This window comes from Pseudoliparis swirei, chromosome 16 (genome assembly GCF_029220125.1).
Source record: "Pseudoliparis swirei isolate HS2019 ecotype Mariana Trench chromosome 16, NWPU_hadal_v1, whole genome shotgun sequence".
Taxonomy (NCBI): domain Eukaryota; kingdom Metazoa; phylum Chordata; class Actinopteri; order Perciformes; family Liparidae; genus Pseudoliparis; species Pseudoliparis swirei.
The window spans coordinates 25,064,516-25,091,502 of NC_079403.1; the positions used below are offsets into that span (position 1 = coordinate 25,064,516).

Genomic DNA, 26,987 nt, shown 5'->3' on the forward strand with positions numbered 1-26,987 from the left:
AAGGGCGCGATGCTGCGCCCTCATTGGCCAGCCCGCCTGTCAATCAGGCGCGGAGGCAGAGCTTCGCGTCGGAGAGCAGCGGGCGGAGGACCGCGGAGTCCCGGGGAGCCAGCAGCGGACGTGGCCGCAGCACCATGAGCTCGTCACTCGCGTTATTTGAAATATTAAAGTTGAACTGTGCGGAAGCTTTGAAGAGTTTGACGGTGACGACTTTCTGTCGCGCGCACACGTGAAGCCGGTTGCGTCCCCGTTAGTCCAGTGCCGGTTGTGGAAACTCTTAACTCACTAACTAGCTGCCCCGTAAACCATGATCCCCGAATGTCCGCGGAACGGGGACCCGAGGAGCCGGACCCGCGGGCAGCACCGCCCGGCCGGGGCGGCGTCGGCGGCTTGTTGTCCGACATCCAGACCGCCATCAGCAGCGACCCGTTCACCGACCACTACACCCTCATCCCCGGGAAGGAACTCGGAAGGTAGAACCCGCTGGGTGTGGCGGTTTAAAAAGCCACCGTGTTAACTGGTGACTGTTCAGCCCAACGCGTCCGTTGTTGCCGTAGTTACGACGGCCGTTGGAATATAGCTGTCCTTCGTGAATGCCGCTTGGTTTTCAAACCCGCTCGTATTCATAATAATATATCCTATACCAATGAAATGCGACGTGTTATCTTCCTATTGTCAACACCTGTCTGTAACTACGACACCAACGGACGCCTTCAGTTCGGAGTCACCAGTTAACACCGTCGCTTATTAAACCGTCACACTTCACTTCATGCCCCTTTGGCTTCACATTATACACATGGGGGCATTTTATTCTATTAACCTGGTTGAAACCTGGTTTTCTGAAAAAGTATATTTACATATGCAATATATATTTTTTAAATATGCGCTCATTTTCATCGGTTTTACAGAGAGAGTTTAGATATCTCTTTGTATCACCTAATAAAATACTGTCAACAGCCATGAATATACAATAATCAATTTTCAAGTTTTTAACTGAAATATAATAAAACAGGCTCCGAATGAAATCTGATCAAACCACCAGAACTGCAATCAATCTATTATATAGTTAATTAATTAATAAGTCGATCATCAACCGTTAAAAATATCAATCAATTATTTAAAATATTTGCTTCTTAAACGTAAGGATTTTTTCCGGGGCTCCACGGTAACGGCTACAAGGTTGCCATTGGCAACCATTTTGTGAATTTGGCATTGCATGACATGACATTGTGACTGAGATTAGCTGCCGCAGAACAACATGAAAGGTTAGATTAATCTGCAGCGGGCGGATCAGCTGACGTGAGTTATGGTGCCCTGAGGTTACCTCGGATCCGGCGTCTTCCTCTTGCATAATATTTATGTGTTGTGAATGAAGGTGTGTTCATCAGTTCATCACGGGGTCCAGGCTCTGCTGCAGAGATGGAGTTAGATTACCATCAGATTAACGTCACTTTACCATCAGTCTGTGGGTCCCTCAAACTGGTACTCTACAGCTGAGGAGGCGGAGCCTCAAGTCGGAGAGACGAGATGGAGGTCCTCACATTAGAGAGACGAGATGGAGGTCCTCACATTAGAGACGAGATGGAGGTCCTCACATTAGAGACGAGATGGAGGTCCTCACGTTAGAGAGACGAGATGGAGGTCCTCACATTAGAGAGACGAGATGGAGGTCCTCACGTTAGAGACGAGATGGAGGTCCTCACGTTAGAGACGAGATGGAGGTCCTCACATTAGAGACGAGATGGAGGTCCTCACATTAGAGACGAGATGGAGGTCCTCACATTAGAGACGAGATGGAGGTCCTCACATTAGAGACGAGATGGAGGTCCTCACGTTAGAGACGAGATGGAGGTCCTCACATTAGAGAGACGAGATGGAGGTCCTCACGTTAGAGACGAGATGGAGGTCCTCACGTTAGAGACGAGATGGAGGTCCTCACATTAGAGAGACGAGATGGAGGTCCTCACATTAGAGACAAGATGGAGGTCCTCACATTAGAGAGACGAGATGGAGGTCCTCACGTTAGAGAGACGAGATGGAGGTCCTCACATTAGAGAGACAAGATGGAGGTCCTCACATTAGAGAGATGAGATGGAGGTCCTCACGTTAGAGAGATGAGATGGAGGTCCTCACGTTAGAGAGACGAGATGGAGGTCCTCACCTTAGAGAGACGAGATGGAGGTCCTCACGTTAGAGAGACGAGATGGAGGTCCTCACGTTAGAGACGAGATGGAGGTCCTCACGTTAGAGAGACGAGATGGAGGTCCTCACGTTAGAGAGACGAGATGGAGGTCCTCACGTTAGAGACGAGATGGAGGTCCTCACGTTAGAGACGAGATGGAGGTCCTCACGTTAGAGAGGCAGATGGAGGTCCTCACGTTAGAGACGAGATGGAGGTCCTCACATTAGAGAGACGAGATGGAGGTCCTCATTAGAGACGAGATGGAGGTCCTCACGTTAGAGACGAGATGGAGGTCCTCACGTTAGAGAGCGAGATGGAGGTCCTCACGTTAGAGAGACGAGATGGAGGTCCTCACATTAGAGGCGAGATGGAGGTCCTCACATTAGAGACGAGATGGAGGTCCCCACATTAGAGACGAGATGGAGGTCCTCACGTTAGAGAGAGATGGAGGTCCTCACATTAGAGACGAGATGGAGGTCCTCACGTTAGAGAGGCGAGATGGAGGTCCTCACGTTAGAGGCGAGATGGAGGTCCTCACATTAGAGAGGCGAGATGGAGGTCCTCACGTTAGAGAGACGAGATGGAGGTCCTCACATTAGAGACGAGATGGAGGTCCTCACGTTAGAGACGAGATGGAGGTCCTCACATTAGAGACGAGATGGAGGTCCTCACATTAGAGAGACGAGATGGAGGTCCTCACGTTAGAGAGACGAGATGGAGGTCCTCACGTTAGAGACGAGATGGAGGTCCTCACGTTAGAGACGAGATGGAGGTCCTCACGTTAGAGAGACGAGATGGAGGTCCTCACATTAGAGAGACGGATGGAGTCCTCACGTTAGAGACGAGATGGAGGTCCTCACGTTAGAGAGACGAGATGGAGGTCCTCACGTTAGAGAGACGAGATGGAGGTCCTCACGTTAGAGACGAGATGGAGGTCCTCACGTTAGAGAGACGAGATGGAGGTCCTCACATTAGAGAGACGAGATGGAGGTCCTCACGTTAGAGAGGCGAGATGGAGGTCCTCACATTAGAGAGACGAGATGGAGGTCCTCACGTTAGAGAGACGAGATGGAGGTCCTCACGTTAGAGAGACGAGATGGAGGTCCTCACGTTAGAGACGAGATGGAGGTCCTCACGTTAGAGAGACGAGATGGAGGTCCTCACATTAGAGACGAGATGGAGGTCCTCACGTTAGAGAGACGAGATGGAGGTCCTCACATTAGAGAGACGAGATGGAGGTCCTCACATTAGAGAGACGAGATGGAGGTCCTCAGGTTAGAGAGACGAGATGGAGGTCCTCACGTTAGAGAGACGAGATGGAGGTCCTCACATTAGAGAGACGAGATGGAGGTCCTCACGTTAGAGAGACGAGATGGAGGTCCTCACGTTAGAGAGACGAGATGGAGGTCCTCGTTAGAGGCGAGATGGAGGTCCTCACATTAGAGAGACGAGATGGAGGTCCTCACGTTAGAGAGACGAGATGGAGGTCCTCACGTTAGAGAGACGAGATGGAGGTCCTCACGTTAGAGACGAGATGGAGGTCCTCACGTTAGAGACGAGATGGAGGTCCTCACATTAGAGAGACGAGATGGAGGTCCTCACATTAGAGAGACGAGATGGAGGTGCTCACGTTAGAGAGACGAGATGGAGGTCCTCACATTAGAGACGAGATGGAGGTCCTCACATTAGAGAGCAGATGGAGGTCCTCACGTTAGAGAGGCGAGATGGAGGTCCTCACATTAGTGAGACGGGATGGAGGTCCTCACATTACAGAGTCGAGATGGAGGTCCTCACATTACAGAGACGAGATGGAGGTCCTCACGTTAGAGAGGCGAGATGGAGGTCCTCACGTTAGAGAGACGAGATGGAGGTCCTCACGTTAGAGAGACGAGATGGAGGTCCTCACATTAGAGAGACGAGATGGAGGTCCTCACATTAGAGACGAGATGGAGGTCCTCACGTTAGAGACGAGATGGAGGTCCTCATTAGAGACGAGATGGAGGTCCTCACGTTAGAGGCGAGATGGAGGTCCTCACATTAGAGAGACGAGATGGAGGTCCTCACGTTAGAGAGACGAGATGGAGGTCCTCACGTTAGAGAGACGAGATGGAGGTCCTCACGTTAGAGACGAGATGGAGGTCCTCACGTTAGAGACGAGATGGAGGTCCTCACGTTAGAGACGAGATGGAGGTCCTCACATTAGAGAGACGAGATGGAGGTCCTCACGTTAGAGGCGAGATGGAGGTCCTCACATTAGAGGCGAGATGGAGGTCCTCACATTAGAGACGAGATGGAGGTCCTCACGTTAGAGGCAGATGGAGGTCCTCACGTTAGAGACGAGATGGAGGTCCTCACATTAGAGACGAGATGGAGGTCCTCACATTAGAGACGAGATGGAGGTCCTCACGTTAGAGAGACGAGATGGAGGTCCTCATTAGAGAGACGAAATGGAGGTCCTCACGTTAGAGACGAGATGGAGGTCCTCACGTTAGAGAGACGAGATGGAGGTCCTCACGTTAGAGACGAGATGGAGGTCCTCACGTTAGAGACGAGATGGAGGTCCTCACATTAGAGAGACGAGATGGAGGTCCTCACGTTAGAGAGACGAGATGGAGGTCCTCACATTAGAGAGACGAGATGGAGGTCCTCACATTAGAGACGAGATGGAGGTCCTCACGTTAGAGAGACGAGATGGAGGTCCTCACATTAGAGAGACGAGATGGAGGTCCTCACATTAGAGAGACGAGATGGAGGTCCTCACGTTAGAGACGAGATGGAGGTCCTCACATTAGAGACGAGATGGAGGTCCTCACGTTAGAGACGAGATGGAGGTCCTCACATTAGAGAGAGATGGAGGTCCTCACATTAGAGACGAGATGGAGGTCCTCACGTTAGAGAGACGAGATGGAGGTCCTCACGTTAGAGAGACGAGATGGAGGTCCTCACGTTAGAGAGACGAGATGGAGGTCCTCACGTTAGAGACGAGATGGAGGTCCTCACATTAGAGAGACGAGATGGAGGTCCTCACATTAGAGAGACGAGATGGAGGTCCTCACATTAGAGAGACGAGATGGAGGTCCTCACGTTAGAGACGAGATGGAGGTCCTCACGTTAGAGAGACGAGATGGAGGTCCTCACGTTAGAGAGACGAGATGGAGGTCCTCACATTAGAGAGACGAGATGGAGGTCCTCATTAGAGAGACGAGATGGAGGTCCTCACATTAGAGAGACGAGATGGAGGTCCTCACGTTAGAGAGACGAGATGGAGGTCCTCAAATTAGAGAGACGAGATGGAGGTCCTCACGTTAGAGAGAAGAGATGGAGGTCCTCACGTTAGAGAGACGAGATGGAGGTCCTCACATTAGAGAGACGAGATGGAGGTCCTCACGTTAGAGACGAGATGGAGGTCCTCACGTTAGAGAGACGAGATGGAGGTCCTCACGTTAGAGACGAGATGGAGGTCCTCACGTTAGAGAGACGAGATGGAGGTCCTCACATTAGAGAGACGAGATGGAGGTCCTCACATTAGAGAGACGAGATGGAGGTCCTCACGTTAGAGAGACGAGATGGAGGTCCTCACATTAGAGAGACGAGATGGAGGTCCTCACGTTAGAGACGAGATGGAGGTCCTCACATTAGAGAGACGAGATGGAGGTCCTCACATTAGAGAGACGAGATGGAGGTCCTCACATTAGAGAGACGAGATGGAGGTCCTCACGTTAGAGAGACGAGATGGAGGTCCTCACATTAGAGAGACGAGATGGAGGTCCTCACGTTAGAGACGAGATGGAGGTCCTCACATTAGAGAGACGAGATGGAGGTCCTCACGTTAGAGAGACGAGATGGAGGTCCTCACATTAGAGAGACGAGATGGAGGTCCTCACATTAGAGAGATGAGATGGAGGTCCTCACGTTAGAGAGACGAGATGGAGGTCCTCACATTAGAGAGACGAGATGGAGGTCCTCACATTAGAGAGACGAGATGGAGGTCCTCACGTTAGAGAGACGAGATGGAGGTCCTCACATTAGAGAGACGAGATGGAGGTCCTCACGTTAGAGACGAGATGGAGGTCCTCACATTAGAGAGACGAGATGGAGGTCCTCACATTAGAGAGACGAGATGGAGGTCCTCACGTTAGAGAGACGAGATGGAGGTCCTCACGTTAGAGACGAGATGGAGGTCCTCACGTTAGAGAGACGAGATGGAGGTCCTCACGTTAGAGAGACGAGATGGAGGTCCTCACATTAGAGAGACGAGATGGAGGTCCTCACATTAGAGACGAGATGGAGGTCCTCACATTAGAGAGACGAGATGGAGGTCCTCACGTTAGAGACGAGATGGAGGTCCTCACGTTAGAGACGAGATGGAGGTCCTCACATTAGAGAGACGAGATGGAGGTCCTCACATTAGAGAGACGAGATGGAGGTCCTCACCTTAGAGAGACGAGATGGAGGTCCTCACGTTAGAGAGACGAGATGGAGGTCCTCAAATTAGAGAGACGAGATGGAGGTCCTCACGTTAGAGAGAAGAGATGGAGGTCCTCACGTTAGAGACGAGATGGAGGTCCTCACATTAGAGAGACGAGATGGAGGTCCTCACGTTAGAGACGAGATGGAGGTACTCACGTTAGAGAGACGAGATGGAGGTCCTCACGTTAGAGACGAGATGGAGGTCCTCACGTTAGAGACGAGATGGAGGTCCTCACATTAGAGAGACGAGATGGAGGTCCTCACGTTAGAGAGACGAGATGGAGGTCCTCACGTTAGAGATGGAGGTCCTCACGTTAGAGAGACGAGATGGAGGTCCTCACATTAGAGAGACGAGATGGAGGTCCTCACATTAGAGACCCGAGATGGAGGTCCTCACCTTAGAGACGAGATGGAGGTCCTCACATTAGAGAGACGAGATGGAGGTCCTCACATTAGAGAGACGAGATGGAGGTCCTCACGTTAGAGAGACGAGATGGAGGTCCTCACGTTAGAGAGACGAGATGGAGGTCCTCACATTAGAGAGACGAGATGGAGGTCCTCACGTTAGAGACGAGATGGAGGTCCTCACATTAGAGAGACGAGATGGAGGTCCTCACATTAGAGAGACGAGATGGAGGTCCTCACGTTAGAGACGAGATGGAGGTCCTCACATTAGAGAGACGAGATGGAGGTCCTCACGTTAGAGACGAGATGGAGGTCCTCACGTTAGAGAGACGAGATGGAGGTCCTCACATTAGAGAGACGAGATGGAGGTCCTCACATTAGAGAGACGAGATGGAGGTCCTCACGTTAGAGAGACGAGATGGAGGTCCTCACATTAGAGACGAGATGGAGGTCCTCATTAGAGAGCAGATGGAGGTCCTCACGTTAGAGAGACGAGATGGAGGTCCTCACATTAGAGAGACGAGATGGAGGTCCTCACGTTAGAGAGACGAGATGGAGGTCCTCACGTTAGAGACGAGATGGAGGTCCTCACGTTAGAGAGACGAGATGGAGGTCCTCACATTAGAGACGAGATGGAGGTCCTCACGTTAGAGACGAGATGGAGGTCCTCACATTAGAGACGAGATGGAGGTCCTCACGTTAGAGAGACGAGATGGAGGTCCTCACATTAGAGAGACGAGATGGAGGTCCTCACATTAGAGAGACGAGATGGAGGTCCTCACGTTAGAGAGACGAGATGGAGGTCCTCACGTTAGAGAGACGAGATGGAGGTCCTCACGTTAGAGAGACGAGATGGAGGTCCTCACATTAGAGAGACGAGATGGAGGTCCTCACGTTAGAGAGACGAGATGGAGGTCCTCACATTAGAGAGACGAGATGGAGGTCCTCACATTAGAGACGAGATGGAGGTCCTCACGTTAGAGACGAGATGGAGGTCCTCACATTAGAGAGACGAGATGGAGGTCCTCACGTTAGAGAGACGAGATGGAGGTCCTCATTAGAGAGACGAGATGGAGGTCCTCACGTTAGAGACGAGATGGAGGTCCTCACGTTAGAGACGAGATGGAGGTCCTCACGTTAGAGAGACGAGATGGAGGTCCTCACATTAGAGACGAGATGGAGGTCCTCACATTAGAGACGAGATGGAGGTCCTCACGTTAGAGAGACGAGATGGAGGTCCTCACATTAGAGACGAGATGGAGGTCCTCACGTTAGAGACGAGATGGAGGTCCTCACATTAGAGACGAGATGGAGGTCCTCACATTAGAGAGACGAGATGGAGGTCCTCACGTTAGAGAGACGAGATGGAGGTCCTCACGTTAGAGAGACGAGATGGAGGTCCTCACATTAGAGAGACGAGATGGAGGTCCTCACGTTAGAGACGAGATGGAGGTCCTCACATTAGAGAGACGAGATGGAGGTCCTCACGTTAGAGACGAGATGGAGGTCCTCACATTAGAGACGAGATGGAGGTCCTCACATTAGAGAGACGAGATGGAGGTCCTCACGTTAGAGAGACGAGATGGAGGTCCTCACATTAGAGAGACGAGATGGAGGTCCTCACATTAGAGAGACGAGATGGAGGTCCTCACGTTAGAGAGACGAGATGGAGGTCCTCACATTAGAGAGACGAGATGGAGGTCCTCACGTTAGAGACGAGATGGAGGTCCTCACATTAGAGAGACGAGATGGAGGTCCTCACATTAGAGAGACGAGATGGAGGTCCTCACGTTAGAGACGAGATGGAGGTCCTCACGTTAGAGAGACGAGATGGAGGTCCTCACGTTAGAGAGACGAGATGGAGGTCCTCACGTTAGAGACGAGATGGAGGTCCTCACATTAGAGACGAGATGGAGGTCCTCACGTTAGAGAGACGAGATGGAGGTCCTCACATTAGAGACGAGATGGAGGTCCTCACGTTAGAGACGAGATGGAGGTCCTCACGTTAGAGAGACGAGATGGAGGTCCTCACATTAGAGAGACGAGATGGAGGTCCTCACATTAGAGAGACGAGATGGAGGTCCTCACGTTAGAGAGACGAGATGGAGGTCCTCACGTTAGAGAGACGAGATGGAGGTCCTCACGTTAGAGAGACGAGATGGAGGTCCTCACATTAGAGAGACGAGATGGAGGTCCTCACGTTAGAGACGAGATGGAGGTCCTCACATTAGAGAGACGAGATGGAGGTCCTCACGTTAGAGAGACGAGATGGAGGTCCTCACGTTAGAGAGACGAGATGGAGGTCCTCACATTAGAGAGACGAGATGGAGGTCCTCACGTTAGAGAGACGAGATGGAGGTCCTCACATTAGAGAGACGAGATGGAGGTCCTCACGTTAGAGAGACGAGATGGAGGTCCTCACGTTAGAGAGACGAGATGGAGGTCCTCACGTTAGAGACGAGATGGAGGTCCTCACGTTAGAGAGACGAGATGGAGGTCCTCACATTAGAGAGACGAGATGGAGGTCCTCACGTTAGAGACGAGATGGAGGTCCTCACGTTAGAGACGAGATGGAGGTCCTCACATTAGAGAGACGAGATGGAGGTCCTCACGTTAGAGACGAGATGGAGGTCCTCACGTTAGAGAGACGAGATGGAGGTCCTCACATTAGAGAGACGAGATGGAGGTCCTCACGTTAGAGACGAGATGGAGGTCCTCACATTAGAGAGACGAGATGGAGGTCCTCACGTTAGAGACGAGATGGAGGTCCTCACGTTAGAGAGACGAGATGGAGGTCCTCACATTAGAGAGACGAGATGGAGGTCCTCACGTTAGAGAGACGAGATGGAGGTCCTCACGTTAGAGACGAGATGGAGGTCCTCACATTAGAGACGAGATGGAGGTCCTCACATTAGAGAGACGAGATGGAGGTCCTCACGTTAGAGAGACGAGATGGAGGTCCTCACATTAGAGACGAGATGGAGGTCCTCACGTTAGAGACGAGATGGAGGTCCTCACGTTAGAGACGAGATGGAGGTCCTCACGTTAGAGAGACGAGATGGAGGTCCTCACATTAGAGACGAGATGGAGGTCCTCACGTTAGAGAGACGAGATGGAGGTCCTCACATTAGAGACGAGATGGAGGTCCTCACATTAGAGAGACGAGATGGAGGTCCTCACGTTAGAGAGACGAGATGGAGGTCCTCACGTTAGAGAGACGAGATGGAGGTCCTCACATTAGAGACGAGATGGAGGTCCTCACGTTAGAGAGACGAGATGGAGGTCCTCACATTAGAGAGAGATGGAGGTCCTCATTAGAGAGACGAGATGGAGGTCCTCACGTTAGAGAGACGAGATGGAGGTCCTCACGTTAGAGAGACGAGATGGAGGTCCTCACATTAGAGAGACGAGATGGAGGTCCTCACATTAGAGAGACGAGATGGAGGTCCTCACGTTAGAGAGACGAGATGGAGGTCCTCACGTTAGAGAGACGAGATGGAGGTCCTCACATTAGAGAGACGAGATGGAGGTCCTCACGTTAGAGAGACGAGATGGAGGTCCTCACGTTAGAGACGAGATGGAGGTCCTCACATTAGAGAGACGAGATGGAGGTCCTCACGTTAGAGACGAGATGGAGGTCCTCACATTAGAGAGACGAGATGGAGGTCCTCACATTAGAGAGGAGATAGAGGCACTCACGTTAGAGAGGCGAGATGGAGGTCCTCACGTTAGAGACGAGATGGAGGTCCTCACATTAGAGAGACGAGATGGAGGTCCTCACGTTAGAGAGACGAGATGGAGGTCCTCACATTAGAGAGACGAGATGGAGGTCCTCACATTAGAGACGAGATGGAGGTCCTCACATTAGAGAGACGAGATGGAGGTCCTCACATTAGAGACGAGATGGAGGTCCTCACATTAGAGAGACGAGATGGAGGTCCTCACGTTAGAGAGACGAGATGGAGGTCCTCACGTTAGAGAGACGAGATGGAGGTCCTCACGTTAGAGACGAGATGGAGGTCCTCACATTAGAGAGACGAGATGGAGGTCCTCACGTTAGAGAGACGAGATGGAGGTCCTCACATTAGAGACGAGATGGAGGTCCTCACATTAGAGAGATAGATGGAGGTCCTCACATTAGAGAGACGAGATGGAGGTCCTCATTAGAGAGACGAGATGGAGGTCCTCACATTAGAGACGAGATGGAGGTCCTCACGTTAGAGACGAGATGGAGGTACTCACGTTAGAGAGACGAGATGGAGGTCCTCACGTTAGAGACGAGATGGAGGTCCTCACGTTAGAGACGAGATGGAGGTCCTCACATTAGAGAGACGAGATGGAGGTCCTCACGTTAGAGAGACGAGATGGAGGTCCTCACGTTAGAGAGACGAGATGGAGGTCCTCACGTTAGAGACGAGATGGAGGTCCTCACATTAGAGACGAGATGGAGGTCCTCACGTTAGAGACGAGATGGAGGTCCTCACGTTAGAGAGACGAGATGGAGGTCCTCACATTAGAGAGACGAGATGGAGGTCCTCACATTAGAGAGACGAGATGGAGGTCCTCACATTAGAGAGACGAGATGGAGGTCCTCACATTAGAGACGAGATGGAGGTCCTCACATTAGAGAGACGAGATGGAGGTCCTCACGTTAGAGACGAGATGGAGGTCCTCACATTAGAGAGACGAGATGGAGGTCCTCACATTAGAGACGAGATGGAGGTCCTCACGTTAGAGAGACGAGATGGAGGTCCTCACATTAGAGAGACGAGATGGAGGTCCTCACGTTAGAGACGAGATGGAGGTCCTCACATTAGAGAGACGAGATGGAGGTCCTCACATTAGAGAGACGAGATGGAGGTCCTCACATTAGAGAGACGAGATGGAGGTCCTCACATTAGAGAGACGAGATGGAGGTCCTCACGTTAGAGACGAGATGGAGGTCCTCACGGCACAGAGACGAGATGGAGGTCCTCACATTAGAGACGAGATGGAGGTCCTCACGTTAGAGAGACGAGATGGAGGTCCTCACATTAGAGAGACGAGATGGAGGTCCTCACGTTAGAGAGACGAGATGGAGGTCCTCACATTAGAGAGACGAGATGGAGGTCCTCACATTAGAGACGAGATGGAGGTCCTCACATTAGAGACGAGATGGAGGTCCTCACATTAGAGACGAGATGGAGGTCCTCACGTTAGAGAGACGAGATGGAGGTTCTCACATTAGAGAGACGAGATGGAGGTCCTCACGTTAGAGACGAGATGGAGGTCCTCACGTTAGAGACGAGATGGAGGTCCTCACATTAGAGACGAGATGGAGGTCCTCACATTAGAGAGACGAGATGGAGGTCCTCACGTTAGAGAGACGAGATGGAGGTCCTCACGTTAGAGAGACGAGATGGAGGTCCTCACGTTAGAGAGACGAGATGGAGGTCCTCACGTTAGAGACGAGATGGAGGTCCTCACGTTAGAGAGACGAGATGGAGGTCCTCACGTTAGAGAGACGAGATGGAGGTCCTCACATTAGAGAGACGAGATGGAGGTCCTCACATTAGAGAGACGAGATGGAGGTCCTCACGTTAGAGAGACGAGATGGAGGTCCTCACATTAGAGAGACGAGATGGAGGTCCTCACATTAGAGACGAGATGGAGGTCCTCACGTTAGAGAGACGAGATGGAGGTCCTCATTAGAGAGACGAGATGGAGGTCCTCACATTAGAGAGACGAGATGGAGGTCCTCACGTTAGAGAGACGAGATGGAGGTCCTCACATTAGAGAGACGAGATGGAGGTCCTCACGTTAGAGACGAGATGGAGGTCCTCACATTAGAGAGACGAGATGGAGGTCCTCACGTTAGAGAGACGAGATGGAGGTCCTCACATTAGAGAGACGAGATGGAGGTCCTCACATTAGAGAGACGAGATGGAGGTCCTCACGTTAGAGAGACGAGATGGAGGTCCTCACATTAGAGACGAGATGGAGGTCCTCACGTTAGAGAGACGAGATGGAGGTCCTCACGTTAGAGACGAGATGGAGGTCCTCACGTTAGAGACGAGATGGAGGTCCTCACGTTGAGAGACGAGATGGAGGTCCTCACATTAGAGACGAGATGGAGGTCCTCACATTAGAGAGGCGAGATGGAGGTCCTCACGTTAGAGGGCGAGATGGAGGTCCTCACATTAGAGAGACGAGATGGAGGTCCTCACGTTAGAGACGAGATGGAGGTCCTCACGTTAGAGACGAGATGGAGGTCCTCACATTAGAGAGACGAGATGGAGGTCCTCACGTTAGAGACGAGATGGAGGTCCTCACATTAGAGACGAGATGGAGGTCCTCACATTAGAGACGAGATGGAGGTCCTCACATTAGAGACGATATGGAGGTCCTCATTAGAGACGAGATGGAGGTCCTCACGTTAGAGAGACGAGATGGAGGTCCTCACATTAGAGACGAGATGGAGGTCCTCACATTAGAGACGAGATGGAGGTCCTCACATTAGAGACGAGATGGAGGTCCTCACATTAGAGAGACGAGATGGAGGTCCTCACGTTAGAGAGACGAGATGGAGGTCCTCACGTTAGAGAGACGAGATGGAGGTCCTCACGTTAGAGACGAGATGGAGGTCCTCACATTAGAGACGAGATGGAGGTCCTCACATTAGAGACGAGATGGAGGTCCTCACATTAGAGACGAGATGGAGGTCCTCACGTTAGAGACGAGATGGAGGTCCTCACATTAGAGACGAGATGGAGGTCCTCACATTAGAGACGATATGGAGGTCCTCACATTAGAGAGACGAGATGGAGGTCCTCACGTTAGAGACGAGATGGAGGTCCTCACGTTAGAGAGACGAGATGGAGGTCCTCACATTAGAGAGACGAGATGGAGGTCCTCACATTAGAGACGAGATGGAGGTCCTCACGTTAGAGAGACGAGATGGAGGTCCTCACATTAGAGAGACGAGATGGAGGTCCTCACATTAGAGAGACGAGATGGAGGTCCTCACATTAGAGACGAGATGGAGGTCCTCACATTAGAGAGACGAGATGGAGGTCCTCACATTAGAGAGACGAGATGGAGGTCCTCCTTAGAGAGACGAGATGGAGGTCCTCACATTAGAGAGACGAGATGGAGGTCCTCACATTAGAGAGACGAGATGGAGGTCCTCACATTAGAGAGACGAGATGGAGGTCCTCACATTAGAGAGACGAGATGGAGGTCCTCACGTTAGAGAGACGAGATGGAGGTCCTCACATTAGAGAGACGAGATGGAGGTCCTCACGTTAGAGACGAGATGGAGGTCCTCACATTAGAGACGAGATGGAGGTCCTCACGTTAGAGACGAGATGGAGGTCCTCACGTTAGAGAGACGAGATGGAGGTCCTCACATTAGAGAGACGAGATGGAGGTCCTCACATTAGAGACGAGATGGAGGTCCTCACATTAGAGACGAGATGGAGGTCCTCACATTAGAGAGACGAGATGGAGGTCCTCCTTAGAGAGACGAGATGGAGGTCCTCACATTAGAGAGACGAGATGGAGGTCCTCACGTTAGAGAGACGAGATGGAGGTCCTCACGTTAGAGACGAGATGGAGGTCCTCACGTTAGAGAGAGACGAGATGGAGGTCCTCACGTTAGAGATGGAGTCCTCATTAGAGAGACGAGATGGAGGTCCTCACGTTAGAGAGACGAGATGGAGGTCCTCACATTAGAGACGAGATGGAGGTCCTCACGTTAGAGAGACGAGATGGAGGTCCTCACATTAGAGAGACGAGATGGAGGTCCTCACGTTAGAGACGAGATGGAGGTCCTCACATTAGAGAGACGAGATGGAGGTCCTCACGTTAGAGAGACGAGATGGAGGTCCTCATTAGAGACGAGATGGAGGTCCTCACGTTAGAGAGACGAGATGGAGGTCCTCACATTAGAGAGACGAGATGGAGGTCCTCACATTAGAGAGACGAGATGGAGGTCCTCACATTAGAGACGAGATGGAGGTCCTCACGTTAGAGAGACGAGATGGAGGTCCTCATTAGAGACGAGATGGAGGTCCTCACGTTAGAGAGACGAGATGGAGGTCCTCACATTAGAGACGAGATGGAGGTCCTCACGTTAGAGAGACGAGATGGAGGTCCTCACATTAGAGACGAGATGGAGGTCCTCACGTTAGAGAGACGAGATGGAGGTCCTCACGTTAGAGACGAGATGGAGGTCCTCACATTAGAGAGACGAGATGGAGGTCCTCACATTAGAGAGACGAGATGGAGGTCCTCACATTAGAGAGACGAGATGGAGGTCCTCACATTAGAGAGACGAGATGGAGGTCCTCACATTAGAGAGACGAGATGGAGGTCCTCACGTTAGAGAGACGAGATGGAGGTCCTCACATTAGAGAGACGAGATGGAGGTCCTCACATTAGAGAGACGAGATGGAGGTCCTCACATTAGAGACGAGATGGAGGTCCTCACGTTAGAGAGACGAGATGGAGGTCCTCACGTTAGAGACGAGATGGAGGTCCTCACATTAGAGAGACGAGATGGAGGTCCTCACATTAGAGAGACGAGATGGAGGTCCTCACATTAGAGAGACGAGATGGAGGTCCTCACGTTAGAGACGAGATGGAGGTCCTCACATTAGAGAGACGAGATGGAGGTCCTCACATTAGAGAGACGAGATGGAGGTCCTCATTAGAGACGAGATGGAGGTCCTCACGTTAGAGACGAGATGGAGGTCCTCACATTAGAGACGAGATGGAGGTCCTCACATTAGAGACGAGATGGAGGTCCTCACGTTAGAGACGAGATGGAGGTCCTCACATTAGAGAGACGAGATGGAGGTCCTCACATTAGAGAGACGAGATGGAGGTCCTCACGTTAGAGACGAGATGGAGGTCCTCACATTAGAGAGACGAGATGGAGGTCCTCACGTTAGAGACGAGATGGAGGTCCTCACGTTAGAGACGAGATGGAGGTCCTCACATTAGAGAGACGAGATGGAGGTCCTCACATTAGAGACGAGATGGAGGTCCTCACATTAGAGAGACGAGATGGAGGTCCTCACGTTAGAGACGAGATGGCGGTCCTCACATTAGAGACGAGATGGAGGTCCTCACGTTAGAGAGACGAGATGGAGGTCCTCACGTTAGAGAGACGAGATGGAGGTCCTCACATTAGAGACGAGATGGAGGTCCTCACGTTAGAGAGACGAGATGGAGGTCCTCACGTTAGAGACGAGATGGCGGTCCTCACATTAGAGACGAGATGGAGGTCCTCACGTTAGAGAGACGAGATGGAGGTCCTCACATTAGAGAGACGAGATGGAGGTCCTCACGTTAGAGACGAGATGGAGGTCCTCACGTTAGAGAGACGAGATGGAGGTCCTCACATTAGAGACGAGATGGAGGTCCTCACATTAGAGACGAGATGGAGGTCCTCACATTAGAGAGACGAGATGGAGGTCCTCACATTAGAGACGAGATGGAGGTCCTCATTAGAGACGAGATGGAGGTCCTCACATTAGAGAGACGAGATGGAGGTCCTCACATTAGAGACGAGATGGAGGTCCTCACATTAGAGAGACGAGATGGAGGTCCTCACGTTAGAGAGACGAGATGGAGGTCCTCACATTAGAGACGAGATGGAGGTCCTCACATTAGAGAGACGAGATGGAGGTCCTCACATTAGAGATGGAGGTCCTCACATTAGAGAGACGAGATGGAGGTCCTCACATTAGAGAGACGAGATGGAGGTCCTCACATTAGAGACGAGATGGAGGTCCTCACGTTAGAGAGACGAGATGGAGGTCCTCACATTAGAGACGAGATGGAGGTCCTCACGTTAGAGAGAGATGGAGGTCCTCACATTAGAGAGACGAGATGGAGGTCCTCACATTAGAGAGACGAGATGGAGGTCCTCACGTTAGAGAGACGAGATGGAGGTCCTCACGTTAGAGAGACGAGATGGAGGTCCTCACGTTAGAGAGACGAGATGGAGGTCCTCACATTAGAGGTCCTCACATTAGAGAGACGAGATGGAGGTCCTCACATTAGAGAGACGAGATGGAGGTCCTCACGTTAGAGAGACGAGATGGAGGTCCTCACATTAGAGAGACGAGATGGAGGTCCTCACATTAGAGAGACGAGATGGAGGTCCTCACATTAGAGACGAGATGGAGGTCCTCACGTTAGAGAGACGAGATGGAGGTCCTCACATTAGAGACGAGATGGAGGTCCTCACGTTAGAGACGAGATGGAGGTCCTCACATTAGAGAGACGAGATGGAGGTCCTCACATTAGAGAGACGAGATGGAGGTCCTCACATTAGAGAGACGAGATGGAGGTCCTCACATTAGAGACGAGATGGAGGTCCTCACGTTAGAGACGAGATGGAGGTCCTCACATTAGAGAGACGAGATGGAGGTCCTCACATTAGAGACGAGATGGAGGTCCTCACATTAGAGAGACGAGATGGAGGTCCTCACGTTAGAGAGACGAGATGGAGGTCCTCATTAGAGAGACGAGATGGAGGTCCTCACATTAGAGAGACGAGATGGAGGTCCTCACATTAGAGACGAGATGGAGGTCCTCACATTAGAGAGACGAGATGGAGGTCCTCACGTTAGAGACGAGATGGAGGTCCTCACATTAGAGAGACGAGATGGAGGTCCTCACGTTAGAGAGACGAGATGGAGGTCCTCACATTAGAGAGACGAGATGGAGGTCCTCACGTTAGAGAGACGAGATGGAGGTCCTCACATTAGAGACGAGATGGAGGTCCTCACATTAGAGAGACGAGATGGAGGTCCTCACGTTAGAGAGACGAGATGGAGGTCCTCACATTAGAGAGACGAGATGGAGGTCCTCACGTTAGAGAGACGAGATGGAGGTCCTCAAATTAGAGAAGAGATGGAGGTCCTCACGTTAGAGACGAGATGGAGGTCCTCACATTAGAGAGACGAGATGGAGGTCCTCACGTTAGAGACGAGATGGAGGTACTCACGTTAGAGAGGCAGATGGAGGTCCTCACGTTAGAGACGAGATGGAGGTCCTCACGTTAGAGAGACGAGATGGAGGTCCTCACATTAGAGACGAGATGGAGGTCCTCACATTAGAGAGACGAGATGGAGGTCCTCACGTTAGAGAGACGAGATGGAGGTCCTCACATTAGAGAGACGAGATGGAGGTCCTCACGTTAGAGACGAGATGGAGGTCCTCACATTAGAGAGACGAGATGGAGGTCCTCACGTTAGAGAGACGAGATGGAGGTCCTCACATTAGAGACGAGATGGAGGTCCTCACGTTAGAGACGAGATGGAGGTCCTCACATTAGAGACGAGATGGAGGTCCTCACATTAGAGACGAGATGGAGGTCCTCACATTAGAGAGACGAGATGGAGGTCCTCACGTTAGAGACGAGATGGAGGTCCTCACGTTAGAGAGACGAGATGGAGGTCCTCACGTTAGAGAGACGAGATGGAGGTCCTCACGTTAGAGACGAGATGGAGGTCCTCACATTAGAGACGAGATGGAGGTCCTCACGTTAGAGAGACGAGATGGAGGTCCTCACGTTAGAGAGACGAGATGGAGGTCCTCACATTAGAGAGACGAGATGGAGGTCCTCACGTTAGAGACGAGATGGAGGTCCTCACATTAGAGACGAGATGGAGGTCCTCACATTAGAGAGACGAGATGGAGGTCCTCACGTTAGAGACGAGATGGAGGTCCTCATTAGAGAGACGATATGGAGGTCCTCACATTAGAGAGACGAGATGGAGGTCCTCACGTTAGAGACGAGATGGAGGTCCTCACATTAGAGACGAGATGGAGGTCCTCACATTAGAGAGACGAGATGGAGGTCCTCACATTAGAGAGACGAGATGGAGGTCCTCACATTAGAGAGACGAGATGGAGGTCCTCACATTAGAGACGAGATGGAGGTCCTCACATTAGAGAGACGAGATGGAGGTCCTCACATTAGAGACGAGATGGAGGTCCTCACGTTAGAGAGACGAGATGGAGGTCCTCACGTTAGAGACGAGATGGAGGTCCTCACGTTAGAGACGAGATGGAGGTCCTCACATTAGAGAGACGAGATGGAGGTCCTCACGTTAGAGACGAGATGGAGGTCCTCACATTAGAGAGACGAGATGGAGGTCCTCACATTAGAGAGACGAGATGGAGGTCCTCACGTTAGAGAGACGAGATGGAGGTCCTCACATTAGAGAGACGAGATGGAGGTCCTCACGTTAGAGAGACGAGATGGAGGTCCTCACATTAGAGAGACGAGATGGAGGTCCTCACGTTAGAGACGAGATGGAGGTCCTCACATTAGAGAGACGAGATGGAGGTCCTCACATTAGAGAGACGAGATGGAGGTCCTCACATTAGAGAGACGAGATGGAGGTCCTCACGTTAGAGACGAGATGGAGGTCCTCACATTAGAGAGACGAGATGGAGGTCCTCACGTTAGAGAGACGAGATGGAGGTCCTCACATTAGAGAGACGAGATGGAGGTCCTCACATTAGAGACGAGATGGAGGTCCTCACGTTAGAGAGACGAGATGGAGGTCCTCACGTTAGAGACGAGATGGAGGTCCTCATTAGAGACGAGATGGAGGTCCTCACGTTAGAGACGAGATGGAGGTCCTCACGTTAGAGAGACGAGATGGAGGTCCTCACATTAGAGAGACGAGATGGAGGTCCTCACGTTAGAGAGACGAGATGGAGGTCCTCACATTAGAGACGAGATGGAGGTCCTCACATTAGAGACGAGATGGAGGTCCTCACGTTAGAGACGAGATGGAGGTCCTCACATTAGAGAGACGAGATGGAGGTCCTCACATTAGAGACGAGATGGAGGTACTCATTAGAGAGACGAGATGGAGGTCCTCATTAGAGACGAGATGGAGGTCCTCACGTTAGAGACGAGATGGAGGTCCTCACGTTAGAGACGAGATGGAGGTCCTCACATTAGAGAGACGAGATGGAGGTCCTCACATTAGAGACGAGATGGAGGTCCTCACGTTAGAGAGACGAGATGGAGGTCCTCACATTAGAGAGACGAGATGGAGGTCCTCACATTAGAGACGAGATGGAGGTCCTCACATTAGAGAGACGAGATGGAGGTCCTCACATTAGAGAGACGAGATGGAGGTCCTCACGTTAGAGACGAGATGGAGGTCCTCACATTAGAGAGACGAGATGGAGGTCCTCACATTAGAGAGACGAGATGGAGGTCCTCACGTTAGAGAGACGAGATGGAGGTCCTCACGTTAGAGACGAGATGGAGGTCCTCACATTAGAGAGACGAGATGGAGGTCCTCACATTAGAGAGACGAGATGGAGGTCCTCACATTAGAGAGACGAGATGGAGGTCCTCACGTTAGAGACGAGATGGAGGTCCTCACATTAGAGAGACGAGATGGAGGTCCTCACGTTAGAGACGAGATGGAGGTCCTCACATTAGAGAGACGAGATGGAGGTCCTCACGTTAGAGAGACGAGATGGAGGTCCTCACATTAGAGAGACGAGATGGAGGTCCTCACGTTAGAGACGAGATGGAGGTCCTCACATTAGAGAGACGAGATGGAGGTCCTCACGTTAGAGACGAGATGGAGGTCCTCACGTTAGAGACGAGATGGAGGTCCTCACGTTAGAGAGACGAGATGGAGGTCCTCACATTAGAGAGACGAGATGGAGGTCCTCACGTTAGAGACGAGATGGAGGTCCTCACATTAGAGACGAGATGGAGGTCCTCACGTTAGAGACGAGATGGAGGTCCTCACATTAGAGAGACGAGATGGAGGTCCTCACGTTAGAGAGACGAGATGGAGGTCCTCACGTTAGAGACGAGATGGAGGTCCTCACGTTAGAGACGAGATGGAGGTCCTCACGTTAGAGACGAGATGGAGGTCCTCACGTTAGAGACGAGATGGAGGTCCTCACATTAGAGACGAGATGGAGGTCCTCACATTAGAGAGACGAGATGGAGGTCCTCACGTTAGAGAGACGAGATGGAGGTCCTCACATTAGAGACGAGATGGAGGTCCTCACGTTAGAGACGAGATGGAGGTCCTCACGTTAGAGAGACGAGATGGAGGTCCTCACGTTAGAGACGAGATGGAGGTCCTCACATTAGAGAGACGAGATGGAGGTCCTCACGTTAGAGAGACGAGATGGAGGTCCTCACATTAGAGAGACGAGATGGAGGTCCTCACGTTAGAGAGACGAGATGGAGGTCCTCACATTAGAGAGACGAGATGGAGGTCCTCACGTTAGAGAGACGAGATGGAGGTCCTCACGTTAGAGACGAGATGGAGGTCCTCACATTAGAGAGACGAGATGGAGGTCCTCACGTTAGAGAGACGAGATGGAGGTCCTCACATTAGAGACGAGATGGAGGTCCTCATTAGAGACGAGATGGAGGTCCTCACGTTAGAGAGACGAGATGGAGGTCCTCACATTAGAGACGAGATGGAGGTCCTCACGTTAGAGAGACGAGATGGAGGTCCTCACGTTAGAGAGACGAGATGGAGGTCCTCACGTTAGAGAGACGAGATGGAGGTCCTCACATTAGAGAGACGAGATGGAGGTCCTCACGTTAGAGAGACGAGATGGAGGTCCTCACATTAGAGACGAGATGGAGGTCCTCACATTAGAGACGAGATGGAGGTCCTCACATTAGAGAGACGAGATGGAGGTCCTCACATTAGAGACGAGATGGAGGTCCTCACGTTAGAGACGAGATGGAGGTCCTCACATTAGAGACGAGATGGAGGTCCTCACGTTAGAGAGACGAGATGGAGGTCCTCACATTAGAGAGACGAGATGGAGGTCCTCACATTAGAGACGAGATGGAGGTCCTCACGTTAGAGAGACGAGATGGAGGTCCTCACATTAGAGAGACGAGATGGAGGTCCTCACATTAGAGACGAGATGGAGGTCCTCACGTTAGAGAGACGAGATGGAGGTCCTCACATTAGAGACGAGATGGAGGTCCTCACGTTAGAGAGACGAGATGGAGGTCCTCACATTAGAGACGAGATGGAGGTCCTCACATTAGAGACGAGATGGAGGTCCTCACATTAGAGAGACGAGATGGAGGTCCTCACGTTAGAGACGAGATGGAGGTCCTCACGTTAGAGACGAGATGGAGGTCCTCACATTAGAGACGAGATGGAGGTCCTCACGTTAGAGACGAGATGGAGGTCCTCACGTTAGAGACGAGATGGCGGTCCTCACATTAGAGACGAGATGGAGGTCCTCACGTTAGAGAGACGAGATGGAGGTCCTCACGTTAGAGAGACGAGATGGAGGTCCTCACATTAGAGACGAGATGGAGGTCCTCACGTTAGAGACGAGATGGAGGTCCTCACGTTAGAGACGAGATGGAGGTCCTCACATTAGAGACGAGATGGAGGTCCTCACATTAGAGACGAGATGGAGGTCCTCACATTAGAGACGATATGGAGGTCCTCACATTAGAGAGACGAGATGGAGGTCCTCACGTTAGAGACGAGATGGAGGTCCTCATGTTAGAGAGACGAGATGGAGGTCCTCACATTAGAGAGACGAGATGGAGGTCCTCACATTAGAGAGACGAGATGGAGGTCCTCACATTAGAGACGAGATGGAGGTCCTCACGTTAGAGAGACGAGATGGAGGTCCTCACATTAGAGAGACGAGATGGAGGTCCTCACGTTAGAGAGACGAGATGGAGGTCCTCACATTAGAGAGACGAGATGGAGGTCCTCACATTAGAGACGAGATGGAGGTCCTCACGTTAGAGAGACGAGATGGAGGTCCTCACGTTAGAGAGACGAGATGGAGGTCCTCACATTAGAGACGAGATGGAGGTCCTCACATTAGAGAGACGAGATGGAGGTCCTCACATTAGAGACGAGATGGAGGTCCTCACGTTAGAGAGACGAGATGGAGGTCCTCACATTAGAGACGAGATGGAGGTCCTCACATTAGAGAGACGAGATGGAGGTCCTCACATTAGAGAGACGAGATGGAGGTCCTCACGTTAGAGAGACGAGATGGAGGTCCTCACATTAGAGAGACGAGATGGAGGTCCTCACGTTAGAGAGACGAGATGGAGGTCCTCACGTTAGAGACGAGATGGAGGTCCTCATTAGAGAGACGAGATGGAGGTCCTCACATTAGAGACGAGATGGAGGTCCTCACGTTAGAGACGAGATGGAGGTCCTCACATTAGAGAGACGAGATGGAGGTCCTCACATTAGAGAGACGAGATGGAGGTCCTCACGTTAGAGACGAGATGGAGGTCCTCACGTTAGAGACGAGATGGAGGTCCTCACATTAGAGACGAGATGGAGGTCCTCACGTTAGAGACGAGATGGAGGTCCTCACGTTAGAGACGAGATGGAGGTCCTCACGTTAGAGACGAGATGGAGGTCCTCACATTAGAGAGACGAGATGGAGGTCCTCACGTTAGAGAGAGATGGAGGTCCTCACATTAGAGACGAGATGGAGGTCCTCACATTAGAGACGATATGGAGGTCCTCACGTTAGAGAGACGAGATGGAGGTCCTCACGTTAGAGACGAGATGGAGGTCCTCACATTAGAGACGAGATGGAGGTCCTCACATTAGAGACGAGATGGAGGTCCTCACATTAGAGAGACGAGATGGAGGTCCTCACATTAGAGAGATGGAGGTCCTCACATTAGAGAGAGATGGAGGTCCTCACGTTAGAGACGAGATGGAGGTCCTCACATTAGAGACGAGATGGAGGTCCTCACGTTAGAGACGAGATGGAGGTCCTCACGTTAGAGAGACGAGATGGAGGTTCTCACATTAGAGAGACGAGATGGAGGTCCTCACGTTAGAGACGAGATGGAGGTCCTCACGTTAGAGACGAGATGGAGGTCCTCACGTTAGAGAGACGAGATGGAGGTCCTCACGTTAGAGACGAGATGGAGGTCCTCACATTAGAGACGAGATGGAGGTCCTCACGTTAGAGACGAGATGGAGGTCCTCACATTAGAGACGAGATGGAGGTCCTCACGTTAGAGACAGATGGAGGTCCTCGTTAGAGACGAGATGGAGGTCCTCACATTAGAGACGAGATGGAGGTCCTCACGTTAGAGAGACGAGATGGAGGTCCTCACATTAGAGAGGCAGATGGAGGTCCTCACATTAGAGACGAGATGGAGGTCCTCACGTTAGAGAGACGAGATGGAGGTCCTCACATTAGAGACGAGATGGAGGTCCTCACATTAGAGACGAGATGGAGGTCCTCACATTAGAGACGAGATGGAGGTCCTCACATTAGAGACGAGATGGAGGTCCTCACATTAGAGAGACGAGATGGAGGTCCTCACATTAGAGACGAGATGGAGGTCCTCACATTAGAGAGACGAGATGGAGGTCCTCACATTAGAGACGAGATGGAGGTCCTCACATTAGAGAGACGAGATGGAGGTCCTCACATTAGAGACGAGATGGAGGTCCTCACATTAGAGAGACGAGATGGAGGTCCTCACATTAGAGAGACGAGATGGAGGTCCTCACATTAGAGAGACGAGATGGAGGTCCTCACATTAGAGAGACGAGATGGAGGTCCTCACATTAGAGAGACGAGATGGAGGTCCTCACATTAGAGACGAGATGGAGGTCCTCATTAGAGACGAGATGGAGGTCCTCACATTAGAGACGAGATGGAGGTCCTCACGTTAGAGACGAGATGGAGGTCCTCACGTTAGAGACGAGATGGAGGTCCTCACATTAGAGACGAGATGGAGGTCCTCATTAGAGAGAGATGGAGGTCCTCACATTAGAGAGACGAGATGGAGGTCCTCACATTAGAGAGACGAGATGGAGGTCCTCACATTAGAGACGAGATGGAGGTCCTCACATTAGAGAGACGAGATGGAGGTCCTCACATTAGAGACGAGATGGAGGTCCTCACATTAGAGACGAGATGGAGGTCCTCACATTAGAGACGAGATGGAGGTCCTCACATTAGAGAGACGAGATGGAGGTCCTCACATTAGAGACGAGATGGAGGTCCTCACGTTAGAGACGAGATGGAGGTCCTCATTAGAGACGAGATGGAGGTCCTCATTAGAGAGACGAGATGGAGGTCCTCACATTAGAGAGAGATGGAGGTCCTCACATTAGAGAGACGAGATGGAGGTCCTCACATTAGAGACGAGATGGAGGTCCTCACATTAGAGAGACGAGATGGAGGTCCTCACATTAGAGACGAGATGGAGGTCCTCATTAGAGACGAGATGGAGGTCCTCATTAGAGAGACGAGATGGAGGTCCTCACATTAGAGAGACGAGATGGAGGTCCTCACATTAGAGACGAGATGGAGGTCCTCACGTTAGAGAGACGAGATGGAGGTCCTCACGTTAGAGACGAGATGGAGGTCCTCACATTAGAGACGAGATGGAGGTCCTCACATTAGAGAGACGAGATGGAGGTCTCACATTAGAGACGAGATGGAGGTCCTCACATTAGAGAGACGAGATGGAGGTCCTCACATTAGAGACGAGATGGAGGTCCTCACGTTAGAGACGAGATGGAGGTCCTCACGTTAGAGACGAGATGGAGGTCCTCACATTAGAGACGAGATGGAGGTCCTCACATTAGAGACGAGATGGAGGTCCTCACATTAGAGAGACGAGATGGAGGTCCTCACATTAGAGACGAGATGGAGGTCCTCACATTAGAGACGAGATGGAGGTCCTCACGTTAGAGACGAGATGGAGGTCCTCACATTAGAGACGAGATGGAGGTCCTCACATTAGAGACGAGATGGAGGTCCTCACATTAGAGACGAGATGGAGGTCCTCACATTAGAGACGAGATGGAGGTCCTCACATTAGAGACGAGATGGAGGTCCTCACATTAGAGAGACGAGATGGAGGTCCTCACATTAGAGACGAGATGGAGGTCCTCACGTTAGAGACGAGATGGAGGTCCTCACATTAGAGACGAGATGGAGGTCCTCACGTTAGAGAGACGAGATGGAGGTCCTCACGTTAGAGACGAGATGGAGGTCCTCACGTTAGAGACGAGATGGAGGTCCTCACATTAGAGACGAGATGGAGGTCCTCACATTAGAGACGAGATGGAGGTCCTCACATTAGAGAGACGAGATGGAGGTCCTCACATTAGAGACGAGATGGAGGTCCTCACGTTAGAGACGAGATGGAGGTCCTCACGTTAGAGAGACGAGATGGAGGTCCTCACATTAGAGACGAGATGGAGGTCCTCACGTTAGAGAGACGAGATGGAGGTCCTCACGTTAGAGAGACGAGATGGAGGTCCTCACATTAGAGACGAGATGGAGGTCCTCACGTTAGAGAGACGAGATGGAGGTCCTCACATTAGAGACGAGATGGAGGTCCTCACATTAGAGACGAGATGGAGGTCCTCACATTAGAGACGAGATGGAGGTCCTCACGTTAGAGACGAGATGGAGGTCCTCACGTTAGAGAGACGAGATGGAGGTCCTCACATTAGAGACGAGATGGAGGTCCTCACGTTAGAGAGACGAGATGGAGGTCCTCACGTTAGAGACGAGATGGAGGTCCTCACATTAGAGACGAGATGGAGGTCCTCACGTTAGAGACGAGATGGAGGTCCTCACATTAGAGACGAGATGGAGGTCCTCACATTAGAGAGACGAGATGGAGGTCCTCACATTAGAGACGAGATGGAGGTCCTCACATTAGAGAGACGAGATGGAGGTCCTCACATTAGAGACGAGATGGAGGTCCTCACGTTAGAGAGATGAGATGGAGGTCCTCACATTAGAGACGAGATGGAGGTCCTCACGTTAGAGAGACGAGATGGAGGTCCACACACAGCCGTCTCTTTCAGGGTGTCGTCTGTGAATGGGGCTGCTGGCTTTGGAAATGTGCTGAGGCGGCTTTAGAAAGAGGCTGTGGTTT

The 26,987-nt window shown here is 51.5% G+C and overlaps 1 protein-coding gene across 1 annotated transcript in view; it reads left to right on the forward strand.

Annotated features, from left to right (window-relative positions):
- The first annotated feature begins 307 nt into the window (after positions 1 to 307).
- Positions 308 to 26,987, forward strand: part of stk17a (serine/threonine kinase 17a) — a 33,117-nt gene continuing 6,437 nt past the window's right edge. Inside the window, 2 exon segments of the mRNA XM_056433684.1 lie at positions 308 to 383; positions 386 to 489. Coding sequence (XP_056289659.1) covers positions 308 to 383; positions 386 to 489 — 180 coding nt within the window.